General features: G+C 44.8%; 1 protein-coding gene across 1 annotated transcript in view; it reads right to left on the reverse strand.

Moving 5' to 3' along the window:
- Positions 1–21,135, reverse strand: part of LOC140429719 (A disintegrin and metalloproteinase with thrombospondin motifs 3-like) — a 376,678-nt gene that overhangs the window by 90,058 nt on the left and 265,485 nt on the right. The window contains exons 6-8 of the mRNA XM_072517052.1: positions 11,067–11,150; positions 8,894–9,050; positions 5,141–5,246 (exon numbers count right to left, since the gene is read on the reverse strand). Coding sequence (XP_072373153.1) covers positions 5,141–5,246; positions 8,894–9,050; positions 11,067–11,150 — 347 coding nt within the window. The remainder of the gene's footprint in view (positions 1–5,140; positions 5,247–8,893; positions 9,051–11,066; positions 11,151–21,135) is intronic.

Genomic DNA, 21,135 nt, shown 5'->3' on the forward strand with positions numbered 1-21,135 from the left:
CCAGCAAAACTAAAGAGCTGGTAATTGACTTCAGGAAGCAAAGTACTGTACACACCCCTGTCAGCATCAACGGGGCCGAGGTGGAGATGGTTAGCAGTTTCAAATTCCTAGGGGTGCACATCTCCAAAAATCTGTCCTGGTCCACCCACGTCGACGCTACCACCAAGAAAGCACAACAGCGCCTATACTTCCTCAGGAAACTCGGCACGTACACATGGACTCTTACCAACTTTTACAGATGCACCATAGAAAGCATCCTATCGGGCTGCATCACAGCCTGGTATGGCAACTGCTCGGCCCAGGACCACAAGAAACTTCAGAGAGTCGTGAACACCGCCCAGTCCATCACACGAACATGCCTCCCATCCATTGATTCCATCTACACCTCCCGCTGCCCGGGGAAAGCGGGCAGCATAATCAAAGATCCTTCCCACCCGGCTTACTCACTCTTCCAACTTCTTCCATCGGGCAGGAGATACAGAAGTCTGAGAACACGCACGAACAGACTCAAAAACAGCTTCTTCCCCACTGTCACCAGACTCCTAAATGATCCTCTTATGGACTGACTTCATTAACACTACACCCTGTATGCTTCATCCGATGCCAGTGCTTATGTAGTTACATTGCATATGTTGTGTTGCCCTATTATGTATTTTCTTTTATTCCCTTTTCTTCTCATGTACGTAATGATCTGTTGAGCTGCTCGCAGAAAAATACTTTTCACTGTACCTCGGTACACGTGACAATAAACAAATCCAATCCAATCCAATCCAATCCTTGGAGCAAGGGGAAAATGACATTGGTCGTCAGCTGAAGTGAAGCGTGCTGATTTTGCATGTTTGATGCATCGTCTGTTGTTCTTTACTGTAAATTTCACAATCATAGAATTTACAGTGGAGAAGGAGGTCATTCGGCCCATCGAGCCTGCACCGGCCCTTGGAAAGAGCACCCTATTTAAGCCCACACCTTCCCGTAGCCCCACCTCACCTTTTTGGACACAAAGGACAATTTAGCATAGCCAATCCACCTAACCTGCACATCTTTGGACTGTGCGAGAAAAACAGAGCACCTGGAGAAAACCTACGTAGACATGGGGAGAAAGTGCGGACTCCGCACAGACTGTCACCCAAGACTGGAATTGAACCCAGGTCCCTGGAGCTGTGAGGCAGCAGTGCTAACCACTGTGCCACCTCTGTGCCATTGTACAATGTTTATTTGCACACGATAAACTGAATTTAAGTGCTTACAGTTTTGGTTATCATAGAATCATAGAAGTTTACAGCATGGAAACAGGCCCTTCGGCCCAACCAGTCCATGCCGCCCAGTTTTTACCATTAAGCTAGTCCCAGTTGCCCGCACTTGGCCCATAACCCTCTATACCCATCTTACCCATGTAACCATCTAAATGCTTTTTGAAAGACACAATTGTACCCGCCTCTACTACTACCTCTGGCAGCCCATTCCAGACACTCACTACCCTCTGAGTGAAGAAATTGCCCCTCTGGGCCCTTCTGAATCTCTCCCCTCTCACCTTAAACCTATGCCCTCTAGTTTTAGACTCCCCTACCTTTGGGAAAAGATGTTGACTATCTACCTTATCTATGCCCCTCATTATTTTATAGACCTCTATAAGATCACCCCTAAGCCTCCTACGCTCCAGGGAAAAAAGTCCCAGCCTATCCAGCCTCTCCTTATAACTCAAACCATCAAGTCCCGGCAACATCCTAGTAAATCTTTTCTGCACTCTTTCTAGTTTAATAATATCCTTTCTATAATAGGGTGACCAGAACTGCACACAGTATTCCAAGTGTGGCCGTACCAATGTCTTGTACAACTTCAACAAGACGTCCCAACTCCTATATTCAATGTTCTGACCAATGAAACCAAGCATGCCAAATGCCTTCTTCACCACCCTGTCCACCTGCGACTCCACCTTCAAGGAGCTATGAACCTGTACTCCTAGATCTCTTTGTTCTATAACTCTCCCCAACGCCATACCATTAACTGAGTAGGTCCTGGCCTGATTCGATCTGCCAAAATGCATCACCTCACATTTATCTAAATTAAACTCCATCTGCCATTCGTCGGCCCACTGGCCTAATTGATCAAGATCCTGTTGGAATCCTAGATAACCTTCTTCACTATCCACTGTGCCACCAATCTTGGTGTCATCTGCAAACTTACTAACCATGCCTCCTAAATTCTCATCCAAATCATTAATATAAATCACAAATAACAGTGGACCCAGCACCGATCCCTGAGGCACACCACTGGTCACAGGCCTCCAGTTTGAAAAACAACCCTCTACAACCACCCTCTGCCTTCTGTCGTCCAGCCAATTTTGAATCCAATTGGCAACCTCACCCTGGATCCCGTGAGCTTTAACCTTCTGCAACAACCTACCATGCGGTACCTTGTCAAAGGCTTTGCTAAAGTCCATGTAGACAACGTCTACTGCACTGCCCTCATCTACCTTCTTGGTCACTCCCTGAAAAAACTCAATCAAATTTGTGAGACATGATTTTCCACGCACAAAGCCATGCTGACTGCCCCGAATCAGTCCTTGCCTCTCTAAATGCTTGTAGATCCTGTCTCTCGAAATACCTTCTAGCAACTTACCTCCTACAGACGTTAGGCTCACCGGTCTGTAGTTCCCAGGCTTTTCCCTGCTGCCCTTCTTAAACAAGGGCACAACATTCGCCACTCTCCAATCTTCAGGCACTTCACCTGTGGCTGCCGATGATTCAAATATCTCGGTTAGGGGACCCGCAATTTCCTCCCTAGCCTCCCACAACATCCTGGGATACATTTCATCAGGTCCCGGGGATTTATCTACCTTGATGCGCTTTAAGACTTCCAGCACCTCCTCCTCTGTAATATGCACACTTCTCAAGACATCACTATTTATTTCCCTTAGTTTCCTAACATCCATGCCTTTCTCCACCGTGAATACCGATGAGAAATATTCATTCAGGATCTCACCCAACTCTTGTGGCTCTGCACATAGATGCCCTTGTTGATCCTTAAGAGGCCCTACTCTGTCCCTAGTTACCCCATTGTCACTTTAAAGTGTCTGGATGATTGACACTGCTATTCAGCTGCAGGAATAAGGAGGAGTTATCAATGAATACTTTGTTTAAACTTTTTTTTACACATCCTACTGTCATTACAGGACTCATTGATTCTACGCACTATAAAGTGTGTAAATGGGCATGGGAGTACTATAGCTTGGCATGGGAGGTGGCATGGGGCACGGGGTGTGTGTAGGGGTGAAAGTTGGAGGACCTTCCTGCTTTTATTGTAATTGGGATGAAGTTCCATTGCACGGAAGTGAGCTTTTTAAACAGCCCAATTCGTTCCCTTGGCTGCCTGCCTCCGAACTTCTTCCAGGTCAGCTGGCCTGACTACAGCCTACATTCACCGCCACCCCCCCCCCCCCCCCCCCCCCCCGTCCCCGCACCCTGCCCAATGAAAATCTCATTGTTATGGTGCGATGGCCAACCTGGGAATTTTTAGGACTCCCACTACCTGCCTTGAGGATGGAAATCCGGCCCACTGACAAAAACAGGGCATCTCCCAGTACCCTAGTCATGGTTCCTCTCTTGATAACCACCATCCAAAAAGAACTATTTAGCCGTTCTTTCTTGGTGTTGTTTGTGGGACCTTGGCTGCCATGTTTCTACGCAAAAGTGATCACACTTCAAGCATGCTGGCGCAGTCGTTTACACTGCTGCCTCACGGCACCGAAGACCCAGGTTCAATCCCTGCCCGGGTCACTGTCTGTGTGGAATTTGCACATTCTCCCAGTGTCCACATGGGTCTCACCCCCACAACCCAAAGATGTGCAGGGTAGGTGGATTGGCCACGCTAAATTGACCCTTAATTGGAAAACAATATTTGGGTGCTGTAAATGTATTAAGAAAAAAGGTTTATTAAGACACTTCTAATGTGAGAGCTACATTCAGCGGACTGTAGCTCAAGTCCCCTGAACTGTTCATTCAGCGGGGTGTTTCTCGGCAGCTGCAGCTCTGAGAAACATCCCGTTATCCAACGGGCACATTGCATTTTCCTTTGACCTTGGGAGCTTCCCCCCGCCGACGCCGCACTTAGAAGGTGTGAGCCCCACTCCTGACGGCGAGCTTGCTCCTCGAGATCGGGGGCCATTTTGTCCAGCCGCTCCGATCTTCCCACCCCCCTTTCAGCGCCCCCGGCATTTTTGAACCTCTGTTGCTCCCCTGGGCCTGACCTCTGGCAGTGCCAACTTGGCAGCTTTCCAGGGTGCCCAAGTGGCAGGGTGAGTGTCAGGGTGCCACCCTGCCCTGTCTCCGACCACCCAGGGGTTTCCAATGGCCTGGAAGACATTTCCCCCACAAACACACGTTTGTGTGGACCAGTGCTAAAGTCTCCCAGGTGTGGCCCGTGAGTATTTAAAATGAGCAATTATGTTAATTCAAAATATTCAGATCTGGATCTCGCCCAGTGAAGGCAAGATCCAGATCGGGCCAGATGAAGCAAGTTGGGTGACTCGCGATCGGCCCCGGTGCCCGCACAGAGCCCGATTTGGGGCTTGTGTGCAATTCACCCATACGGGGTTGCTGAATCGCACCCGTGGTTACAGAATTATATAGTCTGGAAGGAGCCCAGCTGGGTACATTGTGTCTACGTCAAGTCTTCAAAAAAAGCTATCCAATTAGAACCTCTCACCTACTTTCCCCACAGCCCTGCAATGTAGTGAGTGTAAAGCACTTTGAATGCCCGGGAAAATGGTAAGTTCTTTATAAATGTGAAATCATGATTCTTTCTTAAGAGGATGAGCAACTTCTGTCTCCTGTAGGTGCAATGGATTTGGTAATCATAATGGAGGGACTTGTGTGGGGCCTGTGGAGGAAATGGCCTTTCTAATTCGATACATTGGTATCACTGTAGGTGATGGCAGTGAGGTCATTGTCCCACCAGAAATAGAGGCAGTAAACAGAACAAATAGCACTGAATTATGCAGCTGTTGTGTGCATTATGTACCCATTCAGCTGAAAGCCTATGTACCCTCAGTGAATAGCTGCCAAAGTGATTAGTTTCACCACGTTTGGAGGTGACATGAAGTCCAAAAGGCTGGTTTATTATGTGATTGTTTAGAACTTACACGTGTCCAGTCTCGTGAGCAACTACAAATGCTGAAGAGAAGCCGTCCTCGTGGTTTAGGGTACAACTTCGAACCGGGTGGCACATTCCAGTCACTGGAGCATAGCCTGCAGGCAGCCATCGAGAGAAAGAAAACCGACAGATTGCAAGTTAATAACAAAAACACTGTGACAGGATGGTTCAAATGAATGGAAATCAAGTCCACATAAAATGAAAATAGAATCTGGATTTTTCTCTAGTTGTCCGATGCCAGCGTAACCCAGTGTTTGTCTTCAATTATACAGTGCCAATTTAATCCAGATTATCTCATGCTGTCCAAAACCAAGGTAATTATCACCATCTGAAATCCCTGGAACTCCCTACCTAACAGAGCTGCGGCAGAATCTTTAGCCCATGGTTTGCAGTGGTTTGACAAAAAGGCCAACCACCCATCAAGTCAACAAGTGTTGACCATGTCCGACAAATGAGTCATTAAAATTGCAGAACCAAAAACTGAAAATCCTGGAAATGTTGCGTAGTTCAGACAGCGTAGGTGAAGGTGACCTCCCTCCCCTGCAGCTAGTTCCCCGGTGGTGGGGTGGCGATCCATGCAAAAGCCTTAGGCAGGCTCAGAAGATCCCACCATGGGTCAATGGCCCGCCACAAGTAAACCCGCACCCTTGGCGGGGGAGGGGGCTCATAAAACCGCAGCCAGATTGAACGTTTCAGGCCGACGATAGGATTCTAATGAAGGGTGATCGACCTGAAACCTTACTTCTGTTTCTCGCCACAAGTGCTGCCTGATCTGCTGAGTATTTCCGGAATTCTGTTTTTATTTCAGATTTCCAGGTTCTGCAGCATTTTGATTTTGTATTGATAAGTACAGGTTGGTCTCTATCTGTGTCGTGTCGATGTAATCCAGACTTCCCTGTTGTAATCCAGACTGCCCAGTATCCACCATCCGAGCATTTCGCTCCCTCCTCACTGCCCTCTTCCCCAGTATTCAGGACCCATCTCAGTTACTCTTAACACTTGTGACCACTACCTTTTTCCCACATAGGTTTGGATGAAATGCAGGTGAGGGGGATTTCAGCCGCCGGCTGCAGATCCAGTGGGAGCCCTGTGTCACCTCTTTTCAAGAAGGTCAATCTAATTAAGTGCTACTTAGGCACTGAACAAGCCAGTAGCAGGCCTTTCCACAAGGTCAAGAACCCTTAGAACCTGCAAATGAACATACTAGTTGATTATCCTGCTACCCACATGGCAAGTCCCCCATCTATTGCTGGGTTAATACCAGTGGGGGTGGAATGAGGTCCTTCAGTGCACATTAATTGCCTACTGAAGGGCCTCAATTGCCATGGGTAAGGGGAGGCCGTCCACGGACTTCACTGCCTCGGACTTGATCAGTGTGGGGGCAGGAAGCATGGCATATCCACCCAACCTGCACATCTTTGGACTGAGAGAGGAAACCGGAAAACCAGGGGAAACGCGCGCAGACAAGGGAAGAACTCCACACAGTCACCCAAGGTTGGAATCGAACACAGGTCCCAGATGCTGTGAGGCAGCAGTGCTAAGCACTTGCCACAATGTTGCCCATTCTGGTGGCCAGGTCCTGGAATTATGGTGATCAGTCCTATCATTATGATGACCAGGTGAAATGAAATGAATGAAAATCGCTTATTGTCACAAGTAGGCTTCAAATGAAGTTACTGTGAAAAGCTTATAGTCGCCACATTCCGGTGCCTGTTCGGGGAGGCTGGTATGGGAATTGAACCTGCGCTGCTGGCCTTGGTCTGCTTTACAAGCCAGCTATTTAGCCCACTGTGCTCAACCAAGTCCGGAAATTATGTAACCAGACCCGGAATTATGTAACCAGGTCCTGTCGTGATGGTGACCAGTCCTGTTGTGATGGTGACAAGGTCCTGGCATTTCAAGCCAGATCCTGTCATTATGGAACCATAAACTAAAACTTTAAAGCCAGGTCATATCATCATGCTGTTACTGTTACCATGGTTACCATGCCCTGTCAAAACCAACAACACAACAAAACAATTTATTTATTTATTGCCTTTAACATATAAGTTGTCACAGGAGTATTGTAAGGCAAAATACGTCATTATTTTGACCAGGGGGGCAGGATTTTTCAGATGGCGGGGTATCCCACCTCAGCCCCAAAGAGTCGACAGGACACATCCTCCCTGCTCCGCAGCTATTTAACATTTGAGGGGGCCTTAATTGGCTAAGAGAAAGACCTCTGCCCCAACTGGTGGGTAGGTCCCATCTTAGGAAGCTACCAACTCTGTAGTCCTAGCAGTGTCAGGTTTGAATGGTGGCCATAGCTGAAACTCCAGCCAGCCACCAAGGAGAGCTATTAAAGGCTGGATGAAGTTCTGGGGTAACAGTGGGGCCTGGCTGGCAGAACCCAGCAACAGGAGTGAAGAGATTGGAAGTCCGGGTTTGAGTTGCCCTGGGAGGGGGGGGGGGGGGGGGGGGGGGGGGGGTGCTAAAAAGAGTTATGACCTAGGGAATTACCCCTGATGGCCACAAAGGAAGTTCACACCGCTTTGCCTGCCAAGGGCTGTTCCCCTGTTAGGGGCTGTTTAGCACAGGGCTAAATCGCTGGCTTTGAAAGCAGACCAAGGCAGGCCAGCAGCGCAGGTTCAATTCCCGTAACAGCCTCCCCGAACAGGCGCCGGAATGTGGCGACTAGGGGCTTTTCACAGTAACTTCATTGAAGCCTACTTGTGACAATAAGCGATTTTCATTCATTTCATTTCAGCAGCCCACGCAGCTCATGCTGACGGAATGTATGCTTTGCATGGGCCTCCTCCAGCTGTGGGTAAAATAGCAACAGGGGCGAATGAGATACTTAGGTGGTCATCAATTGACCACTTAAGGGCCTCACTCAATAGGCCCGAAGGTGAGTAGCCAACCGAGGCTTCCACTGGCCCATGTGAAATGGGAGACAGATCGGGGATTGGCGAGGTAATAATAATATAATAATCTTTATTGTCACAAGTAGGCTGACATTAACACTGCAATGAAGTTGCTGTGAAAATCCCCTAGTCGCCACATCCCGGCGCCTGTTCGGGTACAGGGAGGGAGAATTCAACATGTCCAAATTACCTAACAAGCATGTCTTTCGGGACTTGTGGGAGGAAACCGGAGCATCCGGAGGAAACCCACACAGACACAGGGAGAACATCCAGACTCCGAATCAAACCTGGAGCTATGAAGCAACAGTGCTAACCACTGTGTTACCCCAATAGGCAGCAGGCAGGCCACATGCTGTATTTTATGAGCCCCCCCCCCCCCACCAAATCCACCCTGCTTGATTGTGTCAGTAGAGACCAAATTCTATCATTTTCCTGTCATGGTGGGGTCAAATCCTGTCTTAGTAGACATAGATTTAGTTTTATTTATGACACTGGGTCAAAGATACGTGGTGTCAGGCAGCACGGTGGCGCAGTGGATCGATCCCGACCCAGGACACTGTCCGATGTGGAGTTTGCACATTCTCCCCGTGTTTGCGTGGGTTTCGCCCCCACAACCCAAAAGATGTGCAGTTTAGATGGATTAGCCATGCTAAATTGCCCCTTAATTGGAAGAAATGAATTGGGTACTCTAAATTTATAAAAACAAATATGTGGTTTCCTCACTTTTCATTTCAAAATTAACTCAATTTAAAAGGAAAGGTTCATGAAAGCACTTTTTGAACTGGACTGTAATTGTTACTGCTGTATTCGCCATACCTGTCAGTAGCATTATACAGTACCTTGCATACCCGCTGGACCAAAATCTTGCCTTGTTAAAAAGATGGCATGGTCGTGGTGCTCCGAATGGTTTGGGTTTGCTTTTTGCTGAGAGTTGGCCCAACGGCAGACGTTCTCCAAACTTCGAGATGGATTCCCTCTTTCGATCAAGCTGATGGACTGATAGTGTTTAATTTTGTTAAGTGTTCAGTAGCTGGGATCTTGTGATGCTTAAAATTAATAGCCCGATATTTGCTGCTCGGCAACATTGGCCCTCGCCATCATAATTTAGATCGTTGCTGGTTCTAATCCTCCAGGGTGAATTTGTAGTTAAATTTGTTAAAGTACTAATTAGAACACATTGCAGCAAGCACAGTGGATAATTAGCAGTGTCACAGCCAAATGGTTCCTGCTGTGCTCTAATTGTCTATGGTTCTACAATGAGGCAATTTTGAGAGGCTATACTCCCAGATTGCATCCTCACGAGATGTAAGTATTGCAATTAAGGTGGAGCTGTGTTGATTCTCATTGGTAAGATTCAGTGCCTAGAGCAGAGATTCATAAAATTACTTTTATATTTCTTATGTATTTCAGGTAACCTGTGAGACTTGGCATTCGTGCTTCCTACAATAAATTGGAGGCTGAATATTACTCATTCTCAAATTGTTCTCAGAGAATATCTAGGATCATCCAGATTCTGAGTACAAGTCTGTCACACACCACATTGAAGGATACACACCCAGCCACCACTAATGAAAAAGAAACCCTGCAGACAGAGAGCCATCTGTACCTCCACAGCTGAGTCACTAGGGCGGGAACATCACCAAGGACACAGGGGACACATTCATCACTGAAAGGAAGTGTTTTGGAGAGGGCAGTGAGAGTGACAACAGCCTGAGACCATCAAATAAGTGATGGGTTGGCGCACAGAATAACGAACCCAACACCAAACTATACTGAAACATCAGCAACATAGGCACACTGTTGCGGCCAATGTCAGTGGAAAGGAAGCTGGGCAGGATGAGACATCTATCTCAAAGTTGGGAGAAATAACTGACATGCATCCCAGAGATGAGCACCTCCATCAGCTGAGATTCATAGCCTGGTGGCCCATCATTTGGTTAAAGTGGAAATCACAATGGGCAGGTCACTGGTCAGTATGGGAAATTTTTGTGTAATGCTCTGATTTCTCACAGCACCCTGGTTCAATACCATCTTGGGTGACTGTGTGGGGTTAGCACTTCCTCCCAGTGTCTGCGTGGGTGTTCTTTGGGTGCACCAGTTTCCTCCCACAGTCTAAATATGTGTAGCTTGGGTGGATTGGCAATGCTAAATTGCCCCTTAGTGTCCAAAGGTGTGCCAGTTAGGTGGGTTTTCAGGGATAGAGTGGGGGAGTAGGCCTGCCGGTACTCTTTCAGAGGATGGGTGCAGACCCGATGGGCCGAATGGCCTCCTTTTGCACTTTAGGTATTCTATAATTCTCTTGATCATGACATGAGGTCTACTCTCCAAGGAAACTGCCATTTTAGACTCGCTCAACTTTGGAAAAGAATGATCTTGGCTGTAGGGCATCAGAGATTTTAAAGCTCCGTCCTCGGATAGATTCATTCTATGATCAGCCCGATGTGTACCAAGAATTACCAATCTAAGTAAACCACAGAGGAAGGATGTCGGCACTCAGGCCAGCAGCCTGCCCTAACATCATGGCCTAGTCAAATTTTCCCGCTTCTGACAATTATAAGCAGCAATCCTTGCCTAGATACTTCACAGTTGAGGAGTGTCATCAATCTCTCAATAATTAGGGCTCCGCAAAATATGGGAGTCAGTTTCCACCAGTGGTACTCCACAAACACCTTTTCAGCTAATCTAGAAAGGATGTACTGATTGTATATTTTAAAGAGTCATCAACTATTTTCTGAACAAAACTTCTAAATATAGCTACCAGTTCTCGTAAATTCTTGCTCTTTGGGTGTTCTTTCATGTCCAAATGAATACAACACACACATAGGAGAAGTGAAGGATGGACAACGTCCCATTTTGAAATGTAAAGTTATCTCAAGGCGTCACAGAAATAGCTTGAATCAGCTCACTTTTCTTCATTTGTCATGTTCTTATTTATGACCATTTATGCGTCACCTGGTTAAAATGGAAAACACTCAAAATGTGCTAGACTGAACAATCTCGATCTCATCTTACCTTTGCATATCCCAGCATGATCATTCGTACCAGCACCACATTCACATGGGCTCCCAGTGATTTATCATGGTAAATCTCATTAACCTGACAATGAAAAGACAGAACCGTATTGATATCATTCCAATTTGCAAATTACCCAACTGTTTCTGGGAGCTCTCTGCATCGTCATCTTCTACTGAATTTACAGCCGAACCTTAATTTCACACTCAAATGTAGATACCACTGCAAAATAATTGATCTCATTACAGCATGATTTCAGTTGGATCCCCCATACATAAGAATTAAGCCAGTTTTACATTTTAAATAAAACGATTTTAGGACTCACCACTTTAAATACATGTCAGCTCAAACTTGGTTAAATAATTGATGCATCTCCCGTGACATTGCTTCCAGTGACTAACAATGTAGGATTTTTATACCATGGAATATTGAATCAATTATTGTTGAAGCGGTGACTTGCTGTAGTTCATTCGCCAATGATGATAATAAGAACATAAGAACTAGGAGCAGGAGTAGGCCATCTGGCCCCTCGAGCCTGCTCCACCATTCAATGAGATCATGGCTGATCTTTTGTGGACTCAGCTCCACTTTCCGGCCCGAACACCATAACCCTTAATCCCTTTATTCTTCAAAAAACTATCTATCTTTATCTTAAAAACATTTAATGAAGGAGCCTCTACTGCCTCACTGGGCAAGGAATTCCATAGATTCACAACCCTTTGGGTGAAGAAGTTCCTCCTAAACTCAGTCCTAAATCTACTTCCCCTTATTTTGAGGCTATGCCCCCTAGTTCTGCTTTCACCCGCTAGTGGAAACAACCTGCCCGCATCTATCCTATCTATTCCCTTCATAATCTTATATGTTTCAAAAGATCCCCCCTCATCCTTCTAAATTCCAACGAGTACAGTCCCAGTCTACTCAACCTCTCCTCGTAATCCAACCCCTTCAGCTTTGGGATTAACCTAGTGAATCTCCTCTGCACACACTCCAGTGCCAGTACGTCCTTTCGCAAGTAAGGAGACCAAAACTGAACACAATACTCCAGGTGTGGCCTCACTAACACCTTATACAATTGCAGCAGAACCTCCCTAGTCTTAAACTCCATCCCTCTAGCAATGAAGGACAAAATTCCATTTGCCTTCTTAATCACCTGTTGCACCTGAAAACCAACTTTTTGCGACTCATGCACTAGCACACCCATTGTGATTGTGTTCATTGATGTGTTGCACTCTCTTTCATTGAATTCACTTGGGGCCCCTGATTAGTTCGAAGGCAGTGTTCCAACTTGGGACAGACCGCAAAGGCACAAGAGGATCATGAATGTAAAAATTAGAACACAAAGCACCCATTTTATGGGCATAAAATCAATGCAAAAAGGGCCCAGCGAAACACATCAGGTGACCTAACCCTATTTTCACTACGGATGTTCCTATAACACATTAACTGCAGCCGCTCAAGAAAGCGGCTCACCACCAATTCTCAAGTGCAATTAGGGATGAGCAATAAATGCTGATCTGGCCAACAATGCCTCCAGCCCATGAATGAATATATGAAAGAGAAGTCAAACGTCCATCCCAATAGAGCATCAGGCTATTTTTCAGTCTTTCCTGACTCGCTGGCCAAAGTGTTAAGCCCCTTGTATAAATAAATGAAGGAGATCACAGTTGTTATAGGTTTCCTCTGATAAGTTGGAATTCATTCAATGTTCATTGCAGCCTCTTGTATTAAGGATTCTTTAACAGTCCCTGCGGACTAAACAGTGACCAGCCCAAAAACATTTTTTTTTAAATTGCCGCTGAGATTTGACTTTGCCCTGCTCATTTCCCTAGCCTTGTAAATGTTTCCCCCTTCCAAGTATTCAACTAATTCCTTGTGAATCTTACTATTGCATCTGCTGCCACTCTGCTTTCAGGAAACATATTCTATATCTTGATCATTGTGATAACACCTTGATGTGGCCATTTGTGTTGCTATATATATATAAACCCAAACTGGAATTGACCAGTTCAACTGGGTACTGGAACTATGTTTTTGTCATGCCTAGGATATCACAGTCTGGCAACAAGAGTGGGAGTGCAGGTTTACCCAATTGAACACATTTGGGCTAGAAAAGCTTCCAGAAAACCAGCAGAGGAACGATGAAATTTCTTTGCTGAGAAATAGGCTTAAAAAGATGATCTTGGAGACAAGACTTTTTTCATACACCATGGGTGGGCTGACCTTCAAAGATGGCTGTATCAACAGATATTATTGGGCAACTGGGAGAGGATAGCCGTGCCCGAAGGGTTTTAGTGTGCATTTGAAATGTTTCCCCCGACCAAAGAATTCCTCCCCCCCCCCCCCAAATGACACGGATATACCCTTATGGACACACAGCAACCAGCACCTACCCCACAGAAGTCCCCCCCCCACCCCCACCAGCCTTGCCCCTGGCACTGCCCCCTGGCAGTGCCTTGGCCGTATCAGGGTACTGCCCGTGCATGACCCTGTCCCCCGTGGGGGTTGTACTCACCCATGCGACTGTGGGGTAAATGCCTGATCTACATTCATAATTAGATATAAAAGGAGATTCCAACTTTCAACGTTGGGCACCACATTACATCATTGGCAGAGAGCAGGGATATCTCGCCAGCATAAAATCTGTTCATTCTCCGCCTGCTGAAAACGGGACATAAATTATCTCCCTTCTATCTTTTGTCCTTTTCAGTTTCCACCTGTAACTCCCTCCCTAATAGCAAAGTAGGTGTACCTACACCACATGGACTGTAACGGTTCAAGAAGGCAGCTCACCACCACCTTCTCGTGGGCAATTTTGGATGTGCAACAAATGCTGGCCTAACCAGTGAAGCCCACATCACGTAAAAAAGAATTGTCTAGTTTTCAATTGTATTCTGTACCTGAAATTTGTCATAAAGTTCTTTTTTCTATTATATTTTAACCACTATTTCCTTTGTCATTCAGGGAGCTCTGGTTTTGGATGTGGCATCTTTCCTCCCTGTGGGAATATGCTTGGTATGTGCCCGAAGCACCCATGCCTTGAAGGTCTCCTATTGTTCATGAACTGAATTTGGGGCCAATATTTGCTTTCTGTTCACTTATTTTAGCTCCTTTTTCAAATCACCGAAATTGGTTTTCTTCCAGTTCAGTAATTTCTCTTTTGTTTTTTCCTTTCTTGAACTGCTGTAAACCAAATTACATTGTGATCACTATTATCTAAATATTTGCCCTCCATAACACACCCAACTTGTCCCATTCATTCCCAGGAACTAGGTGTCAATGTTTTAGACAGCCTGATCAAATTGCCCTGCTATCTTATAAGATATACCTACGTGAATTCCCACATTTTTCCAATCCTAAACTCACTTTAAAATTATATATTTATGTTGCCTCCCTATTCCTTCATTCAAAAATCCCATCACATTTCTTTGCATTAAATTGCATCCACCACATGCCTGACCACATGTCCTTCTTAAGTCTGTTATGATCATTGTTTACGACAGCCATTCAAAAACCTCTTCACAAAACCTAACCCCTTCGGAGCTCATTAAGCTGTGAAACGCAAAGCCATTCAAGCTTCAATTGAAAAAACATACTACTCATAAGTGGCTATCAAACTGTCAAAACAAACAAAGTCATTCAAAAACCTCTTCAAAAGCTTTAATCATACTAACTTCTCATAAAACGTTCAATAAAAACAAAGCTCACCATTCCCTTGAAAGCGATGTCAACATCCACCACTGAACTACATCAATTAAGTTAGTTTGGATCTCAAATAATGAATTCCACTGCACAGACATGTCAATAAAACTCCCAGATCGGGATACATTAAACCCGTTGAGTTTTTGAAAGATCTCAGCCATCTATTCAACCGTTGAAGCAGTGGAACAGCGGTTCAAGGGTTGAACAGATGTCTGAACTGTGAATCAACGAAAAAAAAAAATTACAGGGTGAAACTGACGCATGAAATCTTAATCTCGATACTGTTGAATGAAGAAGAATACCCACTGAATAAAGTATCCAAATGCATCTGAATAAAGTATCCAAATGCATCTGAACACATTCACAATGCTGGTCAATGCAATGGTCATTTACCTTTTCTAAATAAAGCCATATCATTAAAGGTTGTGTTGAAATATATTTAACTTATCATCATGCAGCATTGCATGATGACTTGAAGTTGTCAACAACTTTTTAAACTCAGCAATCAAAACATTCCTAGCTCCAGACTAGGGTTTCTCTGTGGTCCAACCATCTTCAGCTGTTTCATCAATTACCTTTCTTCCATCATAAGATCAGACGTGAGGGTGTTCACAGATGACTGCACAATGTTCAACACCATTTGCGACTCATCAGACACTGAAGCAGTTCATTTTCAAATGCAGAAAGACCTGGACAATGTCCAGTTTTGAGTTGACAAGTGGTAAGTAACATTCGCACCACACTAGTGGGAGGCTCTGACTGTCTCCAATAAGAGAGGATCTAATCATCACCCCTTAACATTCAATGAAATTACCATCACTGAATAATAAAAAGAGCGAAGGTAAATTATGAAATAAACCAGAGCAGAATATTAAAAAGGATCGCAAAAGCTTCTACAGGGACATAAAAGGGAAGAGAGTTACTGAGGTGATTGTTGGTCCCTTGGAAGATGAATCCAATGAGTTAATAGTGGGGAACACAGAAATGGCAAAGATGCAAAATCAATACTTTGCCTCAGTTTTCACAGTGGAGGATGCTTAGTACCATTCCTATAGGAACAGGCAACTCAGAGGTAATAGAAAGGGTGGAACTTGGAACAATCAGCATTAATAGGGAAACGGTACTCAACAAACTCTTGGGATTGAGGGTAGACAAGTCCCCCGGACCTGATGGCCTACATCCTAGGGTGTTAAAGGAAGTGGCTGCAGAGATAGTGTATCCATTGGTTATGATATTCTAAAATTCCTGGACACTGGAAATGTTTCAGTGGATTGGAAAATACTAATATAATGCCCTTATTCAAAAAGGGAGGGAGGCAGAATGTGGGAAATGACAGACCAGTTAGTTTAACATCTGTTGTTGGAAATCTGTTAGAATCAATTACCAAGGATGTAATATCCATCAGAGTCAGCATGGTTTTATGAAAGGCAAATCATGTTTGACTAATTTGCTAGAGTTCTTAAAAGATGTAACAAGCAAAATGGATAATGGGGATCATGTAGATGTAGTATATCTGGCTTTTCGGATGCCATTTGATAAGGTACCACACAGAAGGTTAATTCACAAGGTGAGATCACATGGGATGAGGGGTAACTTATTAGCTTGGATAGAAGACTGGCTGATGGACAGAAGACAGAGAGTTGGGATAAATGGGTCTTTTACTGGATGGCAAGATGTAACTAGTGGGGTGCCACAGGGTTCGTTCCTTGGGCTTCAGCTATTTACAATCTTTATAAATGTCTTGGATACAGGGATAGGAGGTTCCATAGCCAACTTCGCAGATGACATCAAACTAGGTGGGATTGTAATTTGCAATGAGGAAATAAGAAGCTTACAAATGGATGTAGATGGGTTAGGAGAGTGGGCCAACATTTGGCAGATTGAGTTTGACGTGGATAAGTGGAGGTTATGCATTTTGGTCGAAAAAATGGGAAGGCAACTTATTGTCTAAATGGGGAGAGACTTTGGGTGCTTCAATACAGAGGAATCTGGGTGTCCTCGTGCATGAGTCACAGAAAGCTAGCATACAGGTGCACCAGGTAATAAGGAAAGCAAATGGAATGTTGGCATTTATAGGAAAAGGAATTGAGTACAAAGGTAAGAATTTCATAGAACTTATAGTGCAGAAGGAGGCCATTTGGCCCATCGAGTCTGCACCGGCTCTTGGAAAGAGCACCCTACCCAACCGCGCACCTCCACCCTATCCCCATAACCCAGTAACCCCACCCAACACTAAGGGCAATTTTGGACACTAAAGGCAATTTAGCATGGCCAATCCACCTAACCTGCACATCTTTGTACTGTGGGAGGAAACCGGAGCACCCGGAGGAAACCCACGCAGACACGGGGAGAACGTGCAGACTCCACACAGACAGTGACCCAAGCTGGGAATCGAACCTGGGACACTGGAGCTGTGAAGCAATTGTGCTAACCACTGTGCTACCGTGCTGCCCACTATGCTGCCGTGCAAGTGTTGTTGCAACTATACAAGGCATTGATGAGACCACACCTGGCATGTGGTGCAGTTTTGGTCCCCTTATTTGAGGAAAGATGTGGTGGCATTGGAGGCAGTTCAGAGGAGATTCACTGGATTGATTACAGAGATGAGGGGTTTGTCGTACGAGGAGAGATTGAACAGTTTAGGCCTATACTCTCCAGTGTTTAGAAGAATGAGGGGAGATCAAATTGAGGTATACAAGATGCTAAAAGATATGGATAAAGTAGACATGGAGCAGATGCTTCCTCTAGCAGGACATTCTAAAATGAAAGGCCATAATTTTAGAATAAGAGGTAGCAAATTTAAAACTGATTTGACGAGAAACTACTTCTCCCAAAGGGTTGTGAATCTGTGGAATTCGCTATGCCAGAGTGCAGTGGATGTAGGAATAGTGTGTAAATTTAAGGAGGAGTCAGACAGACTTTTAATTGGTCGTAGGTTGAAGGGTTATGGAAAACGTGCAGGAGAGTGGAGTTGAAGCCATGATGGAAACAGCCATTGAAGGTGATCACATTAGGCTGGGGAGGCTAAATTGCCTACTTCTGCTCCTAGTTCATGTGTTCTAAGGAGGAGATGCTCTGGCTGATTTTGTAATCCAAGTATTGATCTGTAGCATTTTAGGTAACAGATGAGGAACATATCAGCCATAATCAAATGGGGGAGCAGACTCGATGGGCCGAATGTCCTAATTCTGATCCTATAGTTTATAATCCCCCACTATCAAGATCCTGGGAGTTACCATTGACCAGAAACAAAATTGGACTAATTGCATAAATACTGTGGCTACGAGAGCGGGTCAAAGGCTGGGAACCCTGCTGCAAGTAATTCACCTTCTGACGCCCCCCAAAGCCTGTCCAAAGCTGCCCGCTTGATTTCAACCCCTTCCACAAACATTCAATCCCTCCACCACTGCCGAACTGTGGCAGCCGTGTGTACCATCTACAAGATGCACAGCAGGAACTCACCAAGATTACTTAGGCAGTACCTTCCAAACCGATGATCACTATCATCTAGAAGGACAAGAGCAGCAAATACCAGGGAACCCCACCGGCTGGAGGTTCCCCTCCAAGTCGCTCACCCTCCTGACTTGGAAATGTATCACTGTTCCTTCACTGTCGCTGTGTCAAAATCTTGGAATTCCCTGCCTAATAGCATCGTGGTGTACCTACACATCAGGGACTGCAGCGGTTCAAGCAGACAGCTCACCACCACCTTCTGAAGGACAACTAGGGATGGGCAATAAATGCTGGCCTAGCCAGTGATGCCTACATCCTGTAAATGAATAAACAAAGAGTAACTTCAGGGGAGGTAATGGCATAGCTATAGTGTCACTCTAGTAATCCAGAGACCCAGGGTAAAGATCTGGGAACACTGGTTCGAATCCCATCATGGCAGATGCTGAAATATGAATTAAATAAAAATTTGGAATTCAAAATCTATTGATAAAATCATTGCCAATTGTTGTAAACCCCATCTGGTTTACTAATGTCCTTCCGGGAAAGAAATCTGCCATCTTTACCTGGTCTTGCTTACATGCGACTCCAGATCCTCAGCATTGCAATTGACTCTTAGTAAACCACTTACTTCAGGGCAATTAGGAATGGGTAACGCCCAGCCAGCGACGCCCATGTCCCATGAACAAATTAGAAAGAAAAGAATGGGAGGTTCATAAAGCATTCCTTTTGGCACCAATGTATAAATCCTGGAAAAATAAGGCAGTGACGTGTTGAAAACCTGAAAAGATTAGTCTTTGGTGTTCGGGCTCCCACCTTTCTCCTAAGAGTGCATTTTCCATAAAGAAACATACTGTTCCACTGCGTTTGGTACTTTCCTTCACATGCCCCAGTCTAATCCCACTATCCTGCACACTCCCATACCCTTTCATTTTAATCTTTTTCAACTCTTTAATTTCCTTTCAAATGTATCCACGGACTCTGCTTTAATGACAATTTGTGGGAGAAAATGTTATATTCTAGCCAGCCTAAAGGAGTGATCTTTTTAAAACTTCCCTTTAATTTTTTTTCATTAGCTTAGGTTTGCATTTCATGTGATTTTTTTTTCATATTATCTCCAGGAACTGTCTCACTCCAGCATGAGTGCAGGATGCATAATGAAGAAAACCACCTTTAAATCTCCAAACAGATGTAGGACTAATTTAATGCACGCACATTGCCACGCTTCCTACATTACAACAGTGACTACATGTCGTAAATAGTTAATTGGCTGTAAAAGATATCTTTCACAAATAACTTTTTATAATGCCCAATCAGGAATTCAGAGCTGGAGAATGTACTGTGGCGGGTTACCAGATAGGATATTCTAATGTGTGATGTAGATATTGATGTACCTCTGACACAAGTTTGTCGTGTGTTAGATCCTCGAGAGGTTGGAATCATGCCTAGGAACAATATGCCTACTCTGCAACTTTGTTTAGAAGGAGTACGAATAAAAAGGTGTTAAGGAGATATTAGAGTATGTTTATAGTCTGTCTAAAAACCAAGTGCCACCCCTAGAGTCCAAGATAGGAGGGCCCATTTCAGAATGTGGAGACATCAATGTAAAAAGCACATTGGTGTTATTGAAGGAACCACAGAATGAAGAAATGATGGAAAACAACTCAAAAGGTTTTGGCAGTGGAAGAAGGCACACTGGGAGAGGTAAAGATGACAGTCCCTGCTCTGGCCCCACCTGGTTGACTGCCTCGAGTGCCCTCAGAGAACCCAACAGTGAGAGTTATGGAAATATAATTTTCTCCATTTCTAAGCAACATCAGATCTTCACAATGAGGAACTTAAATTTCAAGTTAGTTCCTTTATTTATGCAGTAGGTCCAATAGCAGATGGCGTACTGCTCAGGCAGGATGTGCAGGAGTCCATCGCAGATTTTTACTCCATTATTAAAGCTTTTTACAGCTATTTTTGGCCCAAAACAAAATTTAGTAATTGAACAAGCACGTTTTAATCAGCACTCACAATGACCTGGGGATGCAATTGAATTATTCCTAACCAATCTATATCACCTAGCTAATCTTGCGGATATGGAGTGCTGAAGGAAAGCTTTTTTGTTTTTTTTATAAATTTAGAGTACCCAATTATTATTTTTGCAATTAAGGGGCAATTTATCATGGCCAATCCACCTACCCTGCACATCTTTGGTTTGCGGGGATGAGACCCACACAGACAGGGGGTGAATGTGCAAACACCACACAACAGTTACCCGGGCCGGGGTCGAACCCAGGTCCTCAGCACCATGAGGCAGCAGTGCTAATCACTGTGCCACCGTGCTGCCTAAAGGACAAGCTAATCTGTGCTCACATTGTTGTGGGTTTCCAAGATGAAAAACTCTCTGACTTTATAACGACCAAAGATTGTCTTACTTTGAATCTAGTAGTGCAGTCAGCAAAGCAGGCCGGGCTTGCAGCATTTAATGAGGCTATCAATCGGGCATCTCCAAGGCATCACTTGACTCTGTAGATTGGGTAGACCCATGGGCAGATCCCCACCTACAAAGCTCACCAAACCAACAGAAAGGGCAGGGAACTCCCATGCTGGGAACTATTTTAAATGCTTGCATTGTAGTGCGAAAACCCAGCACAGATGCCAAGACTGCCCACAAGGGGGCATGTGATTCTTCCAGTGTGGGAAAACCGGACATTTCAAATCTAGAAATTTTAATCAAAGTCGAAGACCAGAAAGTATTTATGAAACACATTCCTTCATGGAAACAAAAGATGAAATTACTGAATTCCTAAAGGGATTAGATGGTCTTAATCCACACAACTGATCAGTTATAGTTACAGTCAAAGTTAAAGGCTTCAATAATACTTTTAAAATTGATACTGGAGCTGCTGTTAACATATTAGCAGATGACCTC

This window comes from Scyliorhinus torazame, chromosome 9, assembly GCF_047496885.1.
Source record: "Scyliorhinus torazame isolate Kashiwa2021f chromosome 9, sScyTor2.1, whole genome shotgun sequence".
Lineage (NCBI taxonomy): Eukaryota > Metazoa > Chordata > Chondrichthyes > Carcharhiniformes > Scyliorhinidae > Scyliorhinus > Scyliorhinus torazame.